Source organism: Kogia breviceps, chromosome 14 (genome assembly GCF_026419965.1).
Source record: "Kogia breviceps isolate mKogBre1 chromosome 14, mKogBre1 haplotype 1, whole genome shotgun sequence".
Taxonomy (NCBI): domain Eukaryota; kingdom Metazoa; phylum Chordata; class Mammalia; order Artiodactyla; family Physeteridae; genus Kogia; species Kogia breviceps.
Window position 1 is genome coordinate 35,119,012 of NC_081323.1, and position 19,180 is coordinate 35,138,191.

Sequence of the window (19,180 nt, forward strand, 5' to 3'; positions counted from 1 at the left end):
TATATGACAAACCCACAGCCAACATTGTTCTCAATGGTGAAAAATTGAAACCATTTCCACTAAGATCAGGAAGAAGACAAGTTTGTCCACTCTCACCACGATTATTCAACATAGTTTTGGAAGTTTGAGCCACAGCAATCAGAGAAAAAAAAAAAAAGAAAGAAAGAAAAGGAATGCAAATTGGAAAAGAAGAAGTAAAACTGTCACTGTCTGCAGATGACATGATACTGTACATAGAGAATCCCAAAGATGCTACCAGAAAACTACTAGAGCTAATCAATGAACTTGGTAAAGTAGCAGGATACAAACTTAATGCACAGAAATCTCTTGCATTCCTATACACTAATGATGAAACATCTGAAAGAGAAATTAAGGAAACACTCCCATAAACCACTGCAATGAAAAGAATAAAATACCTACGAATAAACCTACCTAAGGAGATAAAACACCTGTATGCAGAAAACTATAAGACAGTGATGAAAGAAGTTAAAGATGATACAAGCAGATGGAGAGATATATCACATCCTTGGATTGGAAGAATCAACACTGTGAAAATGACTATACTACCCAAAACAATCTACAGATTCAATGAAATCCCTATCAAATTACCAATGGCATTTTTCACTGAACTAGAACAAAAAAATTCACAATGTGTATGGAAACACAAAAGACCCCGAATAGCCAAAGCAGTCTTGAGAAAGAAAAGTGGAGCTGGAGGAATCAGGCTTCCTGACTTCAGACTATACTACAAAGCTACAGTAATCAAGACAGTATGGTACTGGCACAAAAACAGAAATATAGATGAATGGAACAGGATAGAAAGCCCAGAGATAAAACCACACACATATGGTCACCTTATTTTTGATAAAGGAGGCAAGAATATACAACGGAGAAAAGACAGCCTCTTCAGTAAGTGGTACTGGGAAAACTGAACAGCTACCTGTAAAAGAATGAAATTAGAACACTCCCTAACAACATACACAAAAATAAACTCAAAATGGATTAATGACCTAAATGTAAGGCCAGACACTATAAAACTGTTAGAGGAAAACATAGGCAGAACACTCTATGACATAAATCACAGCAGCATCCTTTTTGACCCACCTCCTAGAGAAGTGGAAATAAAAATAAACAAATGGGACCTAATGAAACTTAAAAGCTTTTGCACAGCAAAGGAAACCATAAACAAGACAGAAGGACAGACTTCAGAATGGGAGAAAATATTTGCAAATGAAGCAACTGACAAAGGATTAATTTCCAAAAGTTACAAGAAGCTCATGCAGATCAATATCAAAAAAAAAAACAAAAAACAACCAGACAACCCAATCCAAAAATGGGCAGAAGACCTCAATGGACATTTCTCCAAAGAGGATATACAGATTGCCAACAAACATATGAAGGGATGCTCAATGTCACTAATCATTAGAGAAATGCAGATCAAAGCTACAATGAGGTATCATCTCACACCAGTCAGAATGGCCATCATCAAAAAAATGCAGAAACAATAAATGCTGGAGAGGATGTGGAGAAAAGGGAACCCTCTTGCATTGTTGGTGGGAATGTGAATTGATACAGCCACTGTGGAGAACAGTATGGAGGTTCCTGTAAAAACTAAAAATAGAACTACCATATGACCCAGCAGTCCCACTACTGGGCATATACCCTGAGAAAACCATAATTCAAAAAGAGTCATGTACCACAATGTTCACTCCAGCACTATTTACAATAGCCAGGACATGGAAGCAACCTAAATGCCCACTGACAGATGAATGGATAAAGAAGATGTGATACATATATACAATGGAATATTACTCAGCCATAAAAAGGAATGAAATTGGGTCATCTGTAGAGACGTGGATGGATCTAGAGACTGTCATACAGAGTGAAGTAAGTCAGAAAGAGGAAAGCAAATATCATATATTAATGCATATATGTGGAACCAAAAAAAAATGGTTCTGAAGAACCTAGGGGCAGGAGAGAAATAAAGATTCAGATATAGAAAATGGACTTGAGGACATGGGGAAGGGGAAGGGGAAGCTGGAATGAAGTGAAAGAGTGGCATGGACATATATACACTACCAAATGTAAAACAGATAGCTAGTGGGAAGCAGCTTCATAGCACAGGGAGATCAGCTGGGTGCTTTGTGGCCACCTAGAGGTGAGGTGTAGGGATAGTGGGAGGGAAATGCAAGAGGGAGGAGATATGGGGACATATGTATATGTATAGTTGATTCACCTTGTTATAAAGCATAAACTAACACACCGTTGTAAAGCAATTATACTCCAATAAAGATGTTAAAAAAACAAAAAATCACAGAGCAAAAGCATGAGCCCTGAGTGGGAGTCAAGAACCCTGTCTTCTTATTGGACCTTTGCACTTTGTAAGCTGTGTGACCTTGAAGAAGTCAGTAAATCTCCCTAAGTCACAGTTCCCTCAGTGATTAAAGTAATAATAATAATAAATAACACTGATCTCATTTGAGCATTGTGGCTGAGACAGTGCTATGTATTTATCACACCATTTCCTCTTCCTGGGAATGCTGGAAGACTCCATTCAGGCTTCATTGTAGTTAGGTTGGGGGTCACTTGCCTGAATTCTGACCCATGGAATGTGGGCAGAAGTGACACAAGCCATTCATGAAGTACTCTGTAAATACATCTCACAAGATCCACCAGCTGTCTCTTCCTGGTTTGTGACTGGAGCCACATACCACATAGAGTAGCTACAAGATAGAGAAGCAACCTGAGACTCCATGTCACCACCTGTAGGAGAGCCTGAGTAGAACAGCCACCAATCTACTCAACTTTGATGTGAGCAAGAAATCAACCTTATTGTTTTAACCACTAAAATTTTTAGGTTTGTTACCACAGCATAATATAGCCTACCCTGACTAAGAAAAGGACTAAATGAGAAAATAAAATTTACTTGTTTTATATCTAAATGTGCTATGCAGGTTAGTACTGGGAGCAATGATGGAGAGCTTGTAAAAATTAATTGAATTTCTAAAGTTTTTTTGACATTATACCTTTACATAGATTATATAAAGGCTTCCTGAAAGATAGAATCCAGTCACTATAGACCAGCCACATTCTTACTTAAATATTAGTATATTTATTTTCCCTTAACATATCTGGGACATATATACATAGATGATCCATTTTACCAAGTATTTTAACTGATATGACTAGGTAGTAGAAGCCCTATCACTTATACTCACTACAATGACACTAAGTGACACTAAGTTCCTAAAGAGAGTGACCTCTGGCCCAAAGATGAAAATCCATGCCTATATGAAATGATTCTCTCACTTTAAAATTAAAACTGAGTGGCTGATTGTGATCATTTTTAAAATCTCCTCTTAGGAGATCTCTTGTTTTGATCATAAGCTCCAAAAAAAAAAAAAAAAAGAGCAAAACGCTAAGATTATAGATAATACAATTTTGTATAGACTGATTTTTGCCTAAATTTAAAGTGCAATTTATACAGAACTGGGGGGAAGCCCTCCTGAGAAGCTGAAAAAATGGTATTTAAGGTACTATTATTATTTTTTTTATGTGGTCCCAAGTTTTCTTGATCAAATTGTTTAGTCAATCAAAGAATTATTTCCTTTAGAGGTTTTTGAAGGGATATTAATTCAAGTCAATAAAAGGAATCATTGATCAAATCCAAGAGGATTGTATCAGTTCAAGGCTCCTTATTAGATGATTATTAGCTGTTGTTGTACAAATATCACTGACAGGATTAATAAGATTTGTCATAGAATGGAAAGGCCAAAAATCAGTTCAGAGAAGGCTAAAAATATTCCTTAAATTTAAGTTTTAAATTCAGCTTTCTAAAAATCGGACATGTATTTTAGAGCAATCTTGACATCTCCAGAAGTGCATAAATGAATTAAACCTGTCAATGACCTACTTTAATGAAAGAAATTACAGCCATCTTAAATACTCATAATTTATCTTTATGATGATATTGAGTTGCTAATTTTAGAATTCAGAAATGAGAAATTATGGCAAATAACTGCATTTAGCAAAATCAACCACCTAGAGGACAGTCAAGTATATATACTTCAGGCAAACAGAACATTGAGTTTGCCCATTCCTGAACGTCTTGTCATTGCTAAAAATGTACACTGTATCTTCCCACACAGGTTGAAGGAACCACAAGGAAATACAGGCCAACTCACTAGAGCTAATTCTACACACACCAACCTTGTATACATATATTGAAACAAAGCAGCTTGACAAGGGTACCTGAACAGCATCCTACCTTCCCACAATGGCAGGGACTGCTCATTGCCTGCCAAACCTCCACCCTCCCCTTCTTCCTTAGAAAACAGAGCACTGCTTTTTTTTGATGAGCATATTTCTTCCTGGCATAAAACTATATTATCCATGAATGAACATTTGATCAATTCAAGGATATGAGACATCAGATAAAGCTGCTTAAAGAAAACTGGCTTGTCTTTTAGCGGCCACCTTTTTGATTTTTTGCCTTTCTTACTCCTCCTGACCCCCATATTTTTGATGCCTAGAGTCCAGCAGCCTCTGTGGACCCTGAGTTCCACACAGTAGGAAGGAAGAGCAGAAAAGCCAGAGTTTGAGCACTTGATGACAGGATGGGATTACTGCACAGCCACTCTAGTCTACATCTAAAGTACTTTCACAGGGGACAGAAACATTTTTCTATCTCCTTTAAGCCACTATTATTTCGGGGTTTTCTGTTTTAGGCAGCTAAAGTGATTTGAACTTATATAATTAGTCAATTCAGTTTTTTTTTTTTTAATAGCCAAGAACCATAAATTAACTCTCTAGCTAATTTGTCTGCTGTTTTAAATTTGATAGATTTGTACATGTAGACTAAATTTTAACTTTTTTTATCCTATTTAACAGTACTATTCAAATTTGTTAAAATACTAATATGTCATGTAAGAAAATCATCACTATGAATGACTTATCTTAATTTTTCCTTCACATATTATAAGAAACCTAGAGATAAAAATTTATTGGGAATCCAGTACATTCCTAAAGAAAATTTCTCTTCTAGTTCCCAAAGAATACCAAAAAGAAGAAGAAGAAGAAGAAGAAGAAGAAGAAGAAGAAGAAGAAGAAGAAGAAGAAGAAGAAGAAGAAGAAGAAGAAGAAGAAGAATGAGAAACCCTGTATATTTATATTTTCTAAAGTAATTTGGGGAAGAAGAAGAATACTCTGCTATAGAATGTGCAATGACATGTGGTAATATGAAGAGCACTTTCTAGTTTAAACTATTTTCTATCATTTCTATTTCCAACATTCTGTTTTTAAAAATCTATTGATTCTTATATGGGAAAAATGGTTAAAATTTTAATTTTCAAATAAAATTTACGCTGAAACCTCCTGATGATGATTTATAAAGGATAACATTTCTTAAAACTTGGGGATCAAGTAAACAAGTTCTAATTTGTTTGTTGAAAACCTAAAGCTCTGTATAATCATATCTATTACAACCACATACATGAAAAGAGGGAGCAAGAGGAAGAGGGAGAGAGAAAACAAACCTATTTATGTCCATCTGGGTCCTAAATGAAAAGGACCCCATTCTACTGTATACTTTTTTCCTCCCCTACCATGTAGTATAGACTGGGGCTAGGTAAGCTTTCATCTTTCAACCTAGAAATAAAAATAATAAATAGTTCCAAGATTTTAGTATCAAAAAAGAATTCCTAGTACAGAAATCTCTCTCTTCCTCATCTCACTTTGATCTCTTTCTCTCTCTCCTCTGAAAAGGAAGAAAGAAAAAGCAAAATGCCATTACCAATTTCATTTTTATTTTTCACAGTAAGTCACTGATATATTAAGCTCTCAGGCTACAAAGTCATAATGTTTTTAGTCATTATTATGGAAAAAAAAGATAAAACCCATAAGTCTCCAGATGTATTGTTTTAAAATTCATATTAAAAGTGACTCTATTGTGCAGCCACTATTCGAAACAGTATGGAGGTTCCTCAAAAAACTAAAAATAGAGTTGCCATATGATCCAGCAATTCAACTCAGGTATATATCTGGACAAAACCATAATTCAAAAAGATACATGCACCCCTATGTTCATAGCAGCACTATTCACAATAGCCAAGACATGGATACAACCTAAATGTCCATCAACAGATGAATGGATAAAGAAGATGCGGTATATATACACAACGGAATATTACTCAGCCATAAAGAATGAAATAATGCCATTCACAGCAACATGGATGGACCCAGAGATAAGCATACTAAGTGAAGTAAGTCAGAAAGAGAAAGACAAATACCATATGATATCACTTACATGTGGAATCTAAAATATGACACAAATAAACTTATCTATAAAACAGAAACACACTCAAAGATATAGAGAACAGCCTTGTGGTTGCCAAGGTGGAAAGGGTGTGAGGGAGGGATGAATTGAGAGTTTGCACTTAGCAGATGCAAACTATTATATATAGAATTGATAAACAACAAGGTCCTACTGTGTAGTACAGGGAACTATATTTGATATCCTGTGATAATCTATAATGGAAAAGAATATGAAAAAGAATGTATATATATTTATATACATGTATAACTGAATCACTTTGCGCACAGCAGAAATTAACACAACATTGCAAATCAACTATACTTCAATAAAATAAATTTTTTTAAAAAGTGACTATCATCTACTATATGTGTGTTCATCTCAATAGCTTATTGCTGCTATAGTTTATGCCAAAGATAGAAATATAAAGCTTGATGAGAACAACAGCATTCTGCATATTTTGATGTCAGTTAAAACAACATTTAGACAAACCCAAGATATTTCTATTATAAATTTTCTAAGATTATAATTTGCATGGTTGATGACTACAGCAAAGTTAATTTTCTTTAAAGTATCACAGAACTTACTAAACATCTTTTGGTTGGTGTAGTAATAAAATATATTTTAAGTGATGTTCAGGACTTACCACCTCCACCTCCAAGAAGACTGGCATTTGCTGTTCAAAAGAAAACAAAATAAAAGACATTAAATAATATATAAAAATATAATATGACAGAGTAGTTCAAGAAAAGTTGGTAATGATCATGATCATGCTGTACATATACACACACACACATATATCACAATATGTACTTTCATATAGACAGACTTTATTATTGTTTTATTATGGTATGAAAATTGGAATATTTCACTATTTTTCTTTTTTCTCTTCAAATGAATATTTTTACAATGTGCTTCCTTCTAATAAAATGAAGTACATATGTGATCCTTTTTTTTCCATTCTGTAGCTACATTAATCTTTTGGTTTCTCCATTTTGTCAACTAGAGACAGAACAATGTTATTTAGGCAATTTCAACAATTTCAAAGGACAATGTAACAAGAAAGTATAATGATAATTTTAATTAAACTTAAACACCATCAAATAAAGCTATCTCAAGACACTCTGCAATAAGAACAAACTCAAATAGTGACAGATTTATTCGTTTTTACATTAATTTTTTGTTTGAGGGAAAGAAATACATTTTAAATATTTTTGTAAAACAATGATGTGTCATTTCTTACCCATTTAACCATTAACCTAGCACATATAATTATGAAGTCAAATAATAAGCAAATATAAGACCATTCCATTTAGATATTTTTTAAGAGGTCAGATTTTCAGAAGGTTCCACTGCAGTTTTCTGCTGAAGTATTAAGCAACTTTACGCCTATGTTTATCTAGTCTCTACAAAAGCCAGAGAACAGAAGTCCTGCAGCAACATAAAAAAAAAAGTGTGTGGTAATCAAAGTCCCTTTCTTTGTGGAGAAACCTGAGCTACCAAAAGATTAAAGAAATCACTTAAGAAAGCGGAGTAGGAATCTTTAACTTGAATTTTCCGGTGATGTCCACAAAACACGCACTGCCATAATAAGAGAAGCAAATATCAGAGTGTTAAGGATTCCATCAATAAATAATGGAGCTTTTTCGGAAGAAATGCCTATATTCATATGTGATGGTTTGCTAATTATTGAAACACTAAAGAGAACATCATGAAAATGCGTGGAGAACAAATGCCTTTGATGGTTTTCCCAATATGTCAATCTTAGAGCATCAAATCTTGTCTCATATGATCTTCCAAGTACAGGGCCATCTAATTGCTGCTCACGCCTTCCCCTCAGTGCTTTCATCACAAATATGGACTGTGTAGCAATGCCATTAGTCAACCATAAACAAAATTTGCTTCAGATGTTACATTTTATTTACTTTTTTAACTTGTTTTTTTTCTTTTTTGGGCCACGCCACGTGGCATGTGGGATTTTAGTTCCCTGACCATGGATCAAACCTGTGCCTCCTGCAGCGGAAGCGCACAGAGTGTTAACCACTATACCTCCAGGGAAGTCCCACTTCAGATATTATAAAGTCATTTACCACCCTGTCACTTCAGATCGCCCCTTCTGACTTCACAGTGAAAATGTGTAGTATTTACATAGATCGTATCCAGGACTTAATGCCCTGCCCCAAATCAAACTTTGTTAACTGTTGAAGTGGTAACTTGCTGAAGGGGAATGAGGAAAGATGTTATGAATTCTATCTTGGTTCCATACCCTTTAGTGGATGGGAGAAATTTCATGATGTCTCTTGGCAAACCCAAACATTTTCTTAAAAATCTTAGCTACATGCATTTATAAAACTGCATGGCATTTCACACTCCTGCCGATTTTTTATTTTTATATTTGACTGAGAACTCCTTCCCTGTCTATAGGTTTTTCCAGATCCCAGAAACTCCATCTGTTGTCCTCCAATTTATACATATTCATTCATAAAGAAAAATTTATTTCCAACAACAAACAACAACAGCAATGAATAGTAGCTTTACATGCAAATTATCATGCCCAGAATCACAATAATGCAATATAACCTATTTTCACCCAATGCTTTGCTTAATAAAGGTGGAGCCTGCCTCTTTTGAGAGCACAGCCCAAGACCCATCTGTTTAACCAGGCCCTCATCCAATAGAGGTGGGTGGATGTGTGGGAGCAGGTGTAGGAACTGGAACTCCAGTCCTGGAGAACCATCAAGTCAGTTTATGTCAGATGTGTGCTCACATCTAGGTGAGCATGTCTGGTTACACTTTAACATCTACATAGAGGTATTTTATAAAATTGTTGAATTTACATAGGGCACAATCACTTTTAAGATAATTTCGTGTGTATTACCAGACATGTAACAGAATCTTAATCTAAGCTGCTTAAATATATTCAAAGCAATTCTAATAACTGTAATCCTGATAATGATTTTTCTAAAGAACCCATCAAATTTAAGTCTATTTTATCAATTTCTGTTCTCTAAAAGTTAAAAAATAAAATGTTTATATTATTAGGAAAAATATCAAGACAATTTTCCTCAGTAAAAGTGATAAAAATATTGGCAAATAAAAGTGAAACTTTATTATGATTTCTAATATTATTCTACCTTCACAAAGCACCTTATGCATAATATAACTGATTGTCAACATTTATTGGTCAGGTGGATTAATATTATTTCTTCCATTTTACAAAAGTGAAAATGACATTTGTGTTCCTAAAATTAGTAGTCATTTAATTTTTACTTATTTCTAATAAATCGAGGTATATCCTAATTAGAGAGGAAGCCCCTAAAGATAAAGTCTGAGTTTAATAATTTGGCCTGCATTTAATAAGTTCTCTGTACATGTTTTCCAATAGTGAGATAATTGGCAAGATTAATCCCATTTCTTTATTGACATAGAAGAAGTTTTTTTGTTTACTGAAGTGTGTGGAAAGAGCAAACTTTGGTCCTTTTCTTCCTGTAAGATCAAGGTCTGTTAAAGAAACTCTTAAAAGTTTATTTGGAAATAGTGATTAAAATTGTATGAAATATGTTTATATAGTTATGTCCCGCTCTAGGTCCCCTGCTAGAGGGAATTTTGGATATACCTCTTGTTATTCCTAGAGTTTCACATGGAAGGTAAAGGAGAAAGGAACAAAGAAAACTTAAAGTTGATAAGCATGATGCTACTGCTTCTAAATTGAGATTTAAAAATCTCTTCTCTGAGCATGCTTACTAATCAACACTATTTTCCTTTTTTAATTTTTAAATTTTTATTAGATTTAGGCTCACTTTTCCACTCCCTGTCAAGTCTACTTCATAGATAGTGCCATATATATATATATTTTTTCATACTAGCAATGGCTAATTGCTACCCTTTTCTTTTTTTTCTTTTACAGCAGGTTCTTATTAGTTATCCACTTTATACATATTAGTGTATATATGTCAATCCCAATCTCCCAATTCACCACACCACCACACCTGCCCCTGCCACTTACCCCCATTGGTGTCCATACATTTCTTCTCTACATCTGTGTCTCTATTTCTGCCCTGCAAACTGGTTCATCTGTAGCATTTTTCTAGGTTCCACATACATGTGTAAATATACGAAAAATGTTTTTCTCTTTCTGACTTACTTCACTCTGTATGTCAGTCTATAGATCCATCCACATCTCTACAAGTGACTCAATTTCATTCCTTTTTATGGCTAATATTCCATTGTATACATGTACCACATCTTCTTTATCCATTCATCTGTCAATGGACATTTAGGTTGCTTCCATGACCTGGCTATTGTAAATAGTGCTGCAATGAACACTGGGGTGAGTGTGTCTTTTTGAATTATGTTTCTCTGAGTATATGCCCAGTAGTGGGATTGCTGGGTCATATGGAAATTCTATTTTTAGTTTTTTAAAGAACCTCCATACTGCTCTCCATAGTGGCTGTATCAATGTACATTCCCACCAACAGTGCAAGAGGGCTCCCTTTTCTCCACACCTCTCCAGCATTTGTTGTTTGTAGATTTTCTGACGATGCCCATTCTAACTGCTGTGAGGTGATACCTCATTGTAGTTTTGATTTGTATTGCTCTAATAGTGATGTTGAGCAGATTTTAATGTGCTTCTTGGCCATGTGTGTGTCTTCTTTGGAGAAATGTCTATTTAGGTCTTCTGCCCACTTATCAATTGGGTTGATTGTTTTTTTGATATTGAGCTGCATGAGCTGTTTATAAATTTTGGAGACTAATCCTTTGTCCCTTGATTTGTTTGCAATTATTTTCCCATTCTGAGGGTTGTCTTTTTCTCTTGTTTGTAGTTTCCTTTGCTTTGCAAAAGCTTTTAAGTTTCATTAAGTCCGATTTGTTTATTTTTGTTTTTATTTCCATTACTCTAGGAGGTGGATCAAAAAATATCTTGCTGTGATTTATGTCAAAGAGTATTCTGCCCATGTCTTCCTCTAAGAGTTTTATACTGTGAAGTCTTACATTTAGGTCTCTAATCCATTTTGAGTTTATTTTTGGGTATGTTGTTAGGGAGTGTTCTAATTTCATTCTTTTACATGTAGCTCTCCAGTTTTCCCAGCACCACTTATTGAAGAGACTGTCTTTTCTCCATTGTATATTCTTGCCTCCTTTGTCAAAGATTACTTGACTATAGGTGTGTGGGTTTATCTCTGGGCTTCCTATATCCTGTTCCATTGAGCTATTTTTCTGTTTTTGTGAATTTTTTGATAGAGTTTGAGAAGGAAGGGTGTTAGCTCTTCCATAAATGTTTCATAGAATTCACCTGTAAAGCCACCTGGTCCTGTACTTTTGTTTGTTGGAAGATTTTTAATCACAGTTTCAATTTCACTACTTGTGATTGGTCTGTTCATATTTTCTATTTCTTCCTGGTTCAGTCTTGGAAGGTTATACCTTTCTAAGAATTTGTCCATTTCTTCCAGGTTGTCCATTTTATTGGCATAGAGTTGCTTGTAGTAGTCTCTTAGGATGCTTTGTATTTCAGCGCTGTCTGTTTTAACTTCTCCTTTTTCATTTCTAATTTTATTGATTTGAGTCCTCTCTCTCTTTGTCTTCATGAGTCTGGCTAATGTTTTATCAATTTTGTTTATCTTCTCAAAGAACCAGCTTTTAGTTTTATTGATCTTTGCTTGGCTTTCTTGGTTTCTATTTCATTGATTTCTGCTCTGATCTTTATGATTTCTTTCCTTTATTAACTTTGGGTTTTGTTTGTTTTTCTTTCGCTAGTTCCTTTAGGTGTAAGGTTAGATTGTTTATTTGAGATTTTTCTTGTTTCTTGAGGTAGGCTTGTATTGCTATAAACTTCCCTCTTAGAACTACTTTTGCTGCATCCCATTGGTTTTGGATCATTGTGTTTTCATTGTCATTTTTCTCTAGGTATTTTTTTTAATTTCCTCTTTGATTTCTTAAGTGATCTCTTGGTTATTTAGTAACGTATTGTTTAGCTTCCATGTGTTTGTGTTTTTAATGTTTTTTTCCCTGTAATTGATTTATAATCTCATAGCATTGTGGTCAGAAAAGATGCTTGATATGATTTCAACTTTCTTAAATTTACTGAGTCTTGATTTGTGACACAAGATGTGATCTATCCTGGAGAATGTTCTGTGTGCACTTGAGAAGAAAGTGTATTCTGTTGTTTTTGGATGGAATGTCCTATAATATTAATTAAAGCTATTGTCTGTTGTGTCATTTAAAGCTTGTGTTTCCTTATTAATTTTCTGTTTGGATGACCTGTCCATTGGTGTAAGTGAGGTGTTAAAGTCCCTCACTAATATTGTGTTAATGTCAATTTCCTCTTTTATAGCTGTTAGCAGTTGCCTTATGTATTGAGGTGCTCCTATGTTGGGGCCATATATACTTATAATTGTTATATCTTCTTTTTGGATTGATCCCTTGATCTTTAGGTAGTGTCCTTTCTTGTCTCTTGTAACATTCTTTATTTTAAAGTCTATTTTATCTGATATAAGTATTACTACTCCAGCTTTCTTTTGATTTCCATTTGCATGGAATATCTTTTTCGATCCCCTCACTTTCAGTCTGTATGTGTCCCTAGGTTTGAAGTGGGTCTCCTGTAGACAGCACATATATGGGTCTGGTTTTTGTATCCATTCAGTGAGCCTGTGTCTTTTGGTTGGAGCATTTAATCCATTTATGTTTAAGGTAATTATCGATTTGTATGTTAATATTACCATTTTCTTAATTGTTATGGGTTTGTTTTCGTAGGTCCTTTTCTTCTCTTGTGTTTCCCACTCAGAGAAGTTCCTTTGGCATTTGTTGTAGAGCTGGTTTGGTGGGTGCTGAATTCTCTTAGCTTTTGCTTGTCTGTAAAGCTTTTGATTTCTCTGTAGAATCTGAATGAGATTCTTACCGGGTAAGTAATCTTGGTTGTAGGTTCTTCCCTTTCATCACTTTAAATATATCATTCCACTCCCTTCTGGCTTGTAGAGTTTCTGCTGAGAAATCAGCTGTTAACCTCATGGGAGTTGCCTTGTATGTTATTTGTCATTTTCCCTTGTTGCTTTCAATAATTTTTCTTTGTCTTTAATTTTTGTCAGTTTGAGTACTATGTGTCTTGGTGTGTTTCTCCTTGTGTTTATCCTTCCTGGGACTCTGCCCTTCCTGGACTTGGGTGGCTATATTTCCTTTCCCATGTTAGGGAAGTTTTCAACTATAATCTCTTCAAATATTTTCTCGGGTCCTTTCTCTCTCTCCTCCTTCTGGTACCCGTATAATGTGAATGTTGGTGCATTTAATGTTGTCCCAGAGGTCTCTTAGGCTGTCTTCATTTCTTTTCATTCTTTTTTCTTTATTCTGTTCCACGGCAGTGAATTCTACCATTCTATCTTCCAGGTCACTTATCCTTTGTTCTGCCTCAGTTATTCTGCTATTGATTTTTCTAGTGATTTTTCATTTCAGTTATTGTATTGTTCATCTCTGTTTGTTTGTTCTTTAATTCTTCTAGGTGTTTGTTCTTTAATTCTTCTAGGTCTTTGTTAAACATTTCTTGCATCTTCTTCATCTTTGCCTCCATTCTTTTTACGAGGTCCTGGATTATCTTCACTATCATTATTCTGAATTCTTTTTCTGGAAGGTTGCCTATCTCTATTTCATTTAGTTGTTTTACTGGGGTTTTATCTTGTTCCTTCATCTGGTACTTAGCCCTCTGCCTTTTCGTCTTGTCTCTCTTTCTGTGAATGTAGTTTTTCTTCCACAGGCTGCAGGACTGTAGTTCTTCTTCTTTATGCTGTCTGCCTCTGGTGGATGAGGCTATCTAAGAGGCTTGTGCAAGTTTCCTGATGGGCGGGACTTGTGGTGGGTAGAGCTGGGTGTTGCTCTGGTGGGCAGAGCTCAGTAAAACTTTAATCCGCCTGTCAGCTGATGGGTGGGGCTGGTTTCCCCGCCCTGCTGGTTGTTTGGCCTGAGGCGATCCAACACTGAAACCTACCTGGCTCTTTGGTAGGGCTAATGGCGGACTCTAGGAGGGCTCACGCCAAGGAGTACTTCCCAGAACTTCTGCTGTCAGTGTCTTTGTCTTCACAGTGAGCCACAGCCACTCGCCGCCTCTGCAGGAGACCCTCCAACACTAGCAGGTAGGTCTGGTTCAGTCTCCTATGGGGTCACTGCTCCTTTCCCTGGGTCCCAATACACACACTACTTTGTGTGTGCCCTCCAAGAGTGGAGTCATTGTTTCCCCCAGTCCTGTCAAAGTCCTGCAATAAAATCCCACTAGCCTTCAAAGTCTGATTTCTAGGAATTCCTCCTCCTGTTGCCAGACCCTCAGGTTGGGAAGCCTGACATGGGGCTCAGAACCTTCACTCCAGTGTGTGGACTTCTGTGGTATAAGTGTTCTCCAGTTTGTGAGTCACCCACCCAGCAGTTATGGGATTTGATTTTATTGTGATTGTGCCCCTCATACCATCTCATTGTGGCTTCTCCTTTGTCTTTGGAATTGGGGTATCTTTTTTGGTGAGTTCCAGTGTCTTTTTGTCAATGATTGTTCAACAGTTAGTTGTGATTCCCGTGCTCTTGCAAGAGGGAGTGAGCACACGTGCTTCTACTCTGCCATCTTGAACGAATCTCAAGCAACATTATTTTCTTTCATATTTTTCTAAGTAAAATGCCCCTTCTATTACCAGAGAAGGTGGAGGAAAAAAGCAAGCTTCAGTAATTGTCTCAAAGACTGATTCAATGAGAAAGTAAAATGAGCCATTACAAATTAATGAATCTGTGTATTGTACTTTTTTCTCCCCAAAATAACAACTCAATGAAATGAACAATGTCACTGTTTAAAAAGCAAAAACAACATGGAATATAAAATGGGGGTAAGTGTTACCAAAATCTAATTTCAAAGTGACAAATTTGAAGAATTTACTTATCATACCCTAAGCAAATGATTGTTTTTTGACATTTAGAGAAATCGTTTTTTTCTAATTAAACTCAGTTTTGAATTTTTTAATTAAAATTATCAAATTATACATAGGTATAAATATTCATTATAAAATTATCAAAACCCCAAAAAAAAAAATCAGATACAAGTAGGATTCTTTTTCATGGGATAATTAGCCTAAATGAAAAATAATCCTGGTGTTTGACAGTACTATCATTATTTTATGTTTTTCTCAAGATACAAATGGAATATTACCTTACTTTCTTCCTGAAAAAAAAAAAAAATGCTTAAATGACCCTCTTCTACCTGTGTGTGTCTTTTTAAGAATATAACTATAATTAAATTGTGGATCAAATGATGAAAATACAATTACTATATAAGTAATCTTATAACAGTAGAAGTTCCTAGATGGAATATAGACCATAACATTATTACCTAAAGCACTTTTCCTCCTAACATCTCAAAATCCTTTTCAGTCTATATAGGGTAATACAAAGAATACTGCACTGAGAGCCACGTAACCTCATTTTAATTCTGCTTCAGTTACTAAATAGCAGACGATTTTGGCAAGTCATAGTCAACTATCTTACTTATCTTCTTCCATCAGGAAATTTAGAACCAATTGGGGATGTCAAACAGGTTTCAAACAATTCAGATTCATTAAGTACAAGAGACTGTCTGTACCTCTGATTTGAGATAAATCTAGGCTCAGTGGAAAAGAAAACCATGATCAATTAATAATGCTGGTCACGGTCAGACAGGGAAAGGAAGAATTAAAATGGCAGTACACATGCTATATATTGGGGATTGCTGGATCGGAGATCTTCTCTTACATTTGACAGCTTTTGATGTAATGAAATTCGATTCAATAATTTTGAAAAACAAAACTAATAACCTAACTTGTGCCAGCATTGTACTTTAGCATGGCTAATAGCTCCTGCAGTTTCTGAGTCTGAAATAATTCAGTCTGTGAAATAGTCCAGAGCTGGGAGAGGTAACCCATGCCCTCTGTGAGTCAAACTGGCCTGATCAATGTTTGGAACAATTCTTTATTCCACTTGCCCAGTAATTCCTATTATCTGTACTTAGTAATTATTTATTTTCCCACTCCATTTCTACCTTCACCCAGGACTATCTGTCAAACAAGCAACTGCCTGGGAGACTAGTCTTTAAACACTGATTAAATCTATTTGTGCAGGATTTTTGTTTGCTTTTCACAATTATAAAGGAAATTATAGTTGCTTCCATCTTAAAAGCATACTGACCACCTAGTTTAGCTTATTTATTTTGCTTTCTTATTACAATAGAGCACATGGGGTGTCAAAATGATTGTTGGCAAAAAACTTCCCCAGGGGCTCTACTTAAAACACCACTGGGCTTCCCTGGTGGCGCAGTGGTTGAGAGTCCGCCTGCCGAAGCAGGGGACACGGGTTCGTGGCCCGGTCCAGGAAGATCCCACATGCCGCGGAGCGGCTGGGCCTGTGAGCCATGGCCACTGAGCCTGCGCGTCCGGAGCCTGTGCTCCGCAACAGGAGAGGCCACAACAGTGAGAGACCCGCGTATCGCAAAAAAAAAAAAAAAAAAAAAAAAAAAAAAAAAAAAAAACACTTCATTCACAACATGTTATCCTAAAAAATACAAAAGCCAAAATATCACCCTTTGGAATGGCACACATTATATTCTCTAGACTTTGAAACTCAAAGTAGGAAGGGCTAAAAAAAAAATCTGTTAAGATTAAAATCCCAAGCATGTGCATGACTCTAGAACCACTTTTAACAGGGAGCAACCATCTCAACTGATAGCTTTGGAAATACAATCTACACAGACAAATACAGCCATCAATTTGACAACAGCTCTCTGTTCACGATTTACCAGATTTACACCTCCTGATCAAAATCAACAATGCCAGAAGTTTTGGGCAACGGTATAATTTCCTGCTTTGAAGATTACAAAGAGAGAAAATTAAGAATAGGCTTAAGCAGATGTGGGGATATATGTATACGTATAGCTCATTCACTTTGCTATACAGCAGAAATGAACACACCATGGTAAAGCAATTATACTCCAATAAAGATTATTTTTTTTAAAAAAAAAGAATAGGCTTAACTATTTCACATGTAGAAACCAGGCATAAACACATGATGAATAATTCACATTTCATACACTGCAGAATTCAAAGGAACTATTGATTATTCCAGGATCTGTATGGTTGTATAAGCTGTAACCCACCATGAAGCCAAAAACAGAATACAATGAGTCCTACTATTGATAAATAGGTGAAAAGGCATCAGGAATTAGAAAACTTACTTGGGAGTATTAACAATGAAACAAAATGGAATTACTCTGGTTGAACTGCAAGGAAGGAGCTAGAGCTGCCCCGTTTTGCCAATCTGGTGTCACCAGCTATTACCCTGGGTGCTCGGGACTTCTTGGAATACTGCAACGTGGGGAAAAAAACCACTTGTTTTGTCCAACTCCATTTTACAAAACTGGAAAGTTAAAGAGGATCAAAGATGTTAGATGACTTCTCTGGCATCAGGCCTAGGAGAATGAACCTAGAACCTACCATACAATAATGCCAAATTCAAATTGGAAATATACACACACACACACACACACACACATATATATGTATGTATGTATGTGTATCTGATTGTTGTTTGTTCTTCTGAAATCACATCCAACGATGGTAACAGAACACAATGTGCATGGGGTCTACCAAATGTTATCCTACTGAAGATCACCTGATTTAATTATTAAAGGGTGAACTAAAGCACTGGCAGTTCCTACAGCTTCACAATGCAATGCAACTCAAGCAAAATGAGAGGATCAGCACATGTTTCTATGTACCAGTCATACTTCTTGACACTGTGCTCTGAATCAGTTGTAATTTTGATAATGATAACACTGGCTCAGTTACAAAAATCGGATTACTTAAGTCACCCAATCTGGGGCTTTCCAAAGAGTGAACAAGTATGTCTAAATTGGCGGGGGGTGGGGGGAATGAGTTCAAATGTACATTAGTGTTGTAGTTGTAATAATACAAGACACTTGAACAGAAATTTTAACTTGTCTTTCACAAGGAAAATTTTGAATGCAAATCAAGTCTCAATTTAAAAAATAGAAGATGCACTTATTTGAGGGAATATGATACACTTTAGCCTGATGAAAACATAAGCCTGAACATGCACCCTCATTTATACACTTCTTGGGGAGACTGATTTTTTTTAATAAAACCAGACAGTATCTTTAAGAGAAAAACTGTTTTACATAGTTTCCTTATTTCATCTTTCTTATCATATTATGGAATCTTTATGTCTCTACAATAATGAAACGGCGAATAAGTTTTTACAAAATGTTTATTTTAGGTTACACTTCAAACGAGTAAGACAAAAGAATAATTCTCAGTCCTAGTAAATAAATGGGAAGACTGAGACAAAGAACCTCAAAGGTAAAGGACTTGGGGTTAAAGGAAATGAATAGGATTGCTACCTTGAGAACACTTATCAAGATTTAAAATCCACAAAGGTGAAGGCCATGTTTGTTGGTATTGACGGTACCATGCACAGTCCCTGGCACAGAGTAGGGGCTGAATAAATATTTGTTAAAAACGTAACTAAGGGAATAAATGTAACACAGGGGAAAGAGAGAGGGGAAAGGGAAAGTCATATTTCTGGGACAAGTGAGAGAGCTACAGTAACAGATAATGACTCCTTCACAATTTCACAGCCCAGTGAGGCTATGCCAGGAGGGAGCCAAACAGATCGCCGTCCAATTCCAGACTCTATCATCATCCTTGAGAAAGTTCTTTAAACTCCAATTGATAATATAATTTCTTGTATTAATCAGCCATTTGGTAAAATAATAGTCATGGTACAGGTTAGCTGAGAGGAGTAAGGGTGATAACTTATGTGAACGCACAATTGGTGCCTGCAATGTGCTGAGGCTCAGATGTC

General features: G+C 35.7%; 1 protein-coding gene across 1 annotated transcript in view; it reads right to left on the reverse strand.

The window, feature by feature from the left end:
- Positions 1 to 19,180, reverse strand: part of MACROD2 (mono-ADP ribosylhydrolase 2) — a 1,977,737-nt gene that overhangs the window by 1,520,282 nt on the left and 438,275 nt on the right. Inside the window, exon 4 of the mRNA XM_067012448.1 lies at positions 6,957 to 6,986. Coding sequence (XP_066868549.1) covers positions 6,957 to 6,986 — 30 coding nt within the window. The remainder of the gene's footprint in view (positions 1 to 6,956; positions 6,987 to 19,180) is intronic.